The 1,936-nt window shown below is 50.8% G+C and overlaps 1 protein-coding gene across 1 annotated transcript; it reads right to left on the bottom strand.

The window, feature by feature from the left end:
• Positions 1-273: 273 nt before the first annotated feature.
• On the bottom strand, positions 274-858 carry H310_11473 (hypothetical protein; the record flags this gene model as incomplete). Its single annotated transcript, XM_008878168.1, has 1 exon — positions 274-858. The coding sequence occupies one exon, from the start codon at positions 856-858 to the stop codon at positions 274-276; it is 585 nt and encodes a 194-aa protein (XP_008876390.1).
• Positions 859-1,936: the final 1,078 nt, after the last annotated feature.

Below are 1,936 nucleotides of genomic sequence, written 5' to 3'. Positions count from 1 at the left end.
GATGTCCAATACGGTCATCGATGTCCATTCTCTATACTTCAATCCAGGTTAAAAATCAATGCAGCACCAGGGGGCCAATTGGCGTTTCTAACGCCACAGTTTTGAACTGAACAAGCCGCAAAACTTCAAGCGGCTTTGAGCTTCACCCATAAGGCTGCAGTCGCAACTTTGGCCCCGTTACAACGCCGGGATTAAGACGCTGCAGCATCAGCAGTACACCTTCCGACACTACCGTTTCATCGGAGCCAGAATCGAGCAACACTTGCGGCAGTGTTACTGTAGCACAACCTCGATTGACTCCCGGCACTCCATACTGCTAGTTGTTGTGTCTCTCGATACTCCGATCATCCGACGACGTGCTTGATGGTGCTCGTCCATCAACTGCTTGATCTGGGCCTCTCGGAGACCCAGATGATTGCGCACGCGATGCGAATTTGATTGATACTTCAAACACTTGACCTTCGTTCGCTCCTGCGACGCTACCTTCTCCGCTCGGTCTGCCGAAGGCGCTGCTTGTGCGCCATTTGGTTTCTTTTCACCGCGCTCTTGATTACGGCGCGAGCGCGGCTTCATGTAATCTTTTGGTAGAACTTCCACAACCGATTTCTGCTGCTTCTCTTCGTCGATGCCACCATCGAGTTGGTAACTAACTGCAAATTGTCTCAACCACTTCACATAGCGAAATACGTCTGCCTTGATAACCATATTCCACTGCAACTGGAGTTGTTTTGTCACAGCCACCTGGAGTGGTGCTGGTTTGATCGCGTTGGTGATAATACTAACCATCAACTTGACTTCTTGCTGCAGAATCCACTCCTGGTTGTCTACTTCGAGCACTTTCACCAGGTATTCGTGCATTCGGCTCACCCAGCTGTCGGCGTTCAGAATCTTGACGTCGAGCTGCACAGCACTTTGTTGATGCTTCTTCGGCGCATCCAACTCGACGGATTCTTCGTCGTGGGCCTCCTCGTATCAGATCACCCACTCTTGTTCCGTCGCATCACCATATGGCTTTCCCAAGTCAACATGGCAATACGGCGCTTCGAAAATGATCCATGCAAGTGCCAATAAGAAACGGCCGTTGTCCGGACGTTAGCAGGGCCATAACCTGCGACGTGTAGCGCTGATGCTCGCGCAACAATCGGTCTTGGTAGGACCCTTGACCGTTGGCGCCAGCGGTAACGCAGGCGCGTTGTACAATTTCACGGGCTCTTCAACTCCCATGTCAACATTGTCTGCTGCACTACGCGCAGCAAGTAGTTTGACGGGTAGCGGCTTCTCGGCCGCGGATGGAGCTGCAGATGGCGTCCAGACTGACGCATATCCCACTCTTCCTTGGCTGTCCAATTGACGCCCGGTCAATCGGCAGAGGTTGATTACTTTGAGGAGAACTGAAAGACCCGCGGAGAGGTCCGCGACCTCCGTACGCACTGTGTCGTATCGTCGTCACGCTCCGGCGACCACAACTTACGGCTTGAGGTCTCCACTTCGGTGTCACTCATTGCTCACTCGGTACAATGCTTTAATGAATTCTTAGTTTTGCACCCCGCGTTCCAAAAAGCAAATACGACACCACTTCGTGATATAATTCCTATTGCAAACCACCAATGCGCAACTGTTGTCACGATTGTCGTCGAAAATTTCGTCATCGTCATCGTCACGGATATCGTCATCCGCATCGTCATCTGCATCCTGCCAAATTTTGTCACTCGCAATGGTCACCTGCTTGGACACGGTTTTCGTCATCACATGATCCCGTAAAAATGGTACTTGAGCGCTGATGTGTTTGATTCTCTCATGTTGGCCTGGGTTCTTCGCGATCACTATTGCGCTTTGGTTGTCGCAGTGTACAGTCAACTTGATAAAAACTCGGCAAAGTGGTACTCCAGGTTATAGGGAAATTTGTATGAGCTGCGTTGTAGTAGACTTTGAAATT

This window comes from Aphanomyces invadans (genome assembly GCF_000520115.1).
Source record: "Aphanomyces invadans strain NJM9701 unplaced genomic scaffold supercont1.32, whole genome shotgun sequence".
NCBI classification, from domain to species: Eukaryota; Oomycota; class Saprolegniomycetes; order Saprolegniales; family Verrucalvaceae; genus Aphanomyces; species Aphanomyces invadans.
The sequence above is the reverse complement of the archived record's forward strand: the minus strand, read 5'-3'. Positions and strand labels throughout refer to the sequence as shown.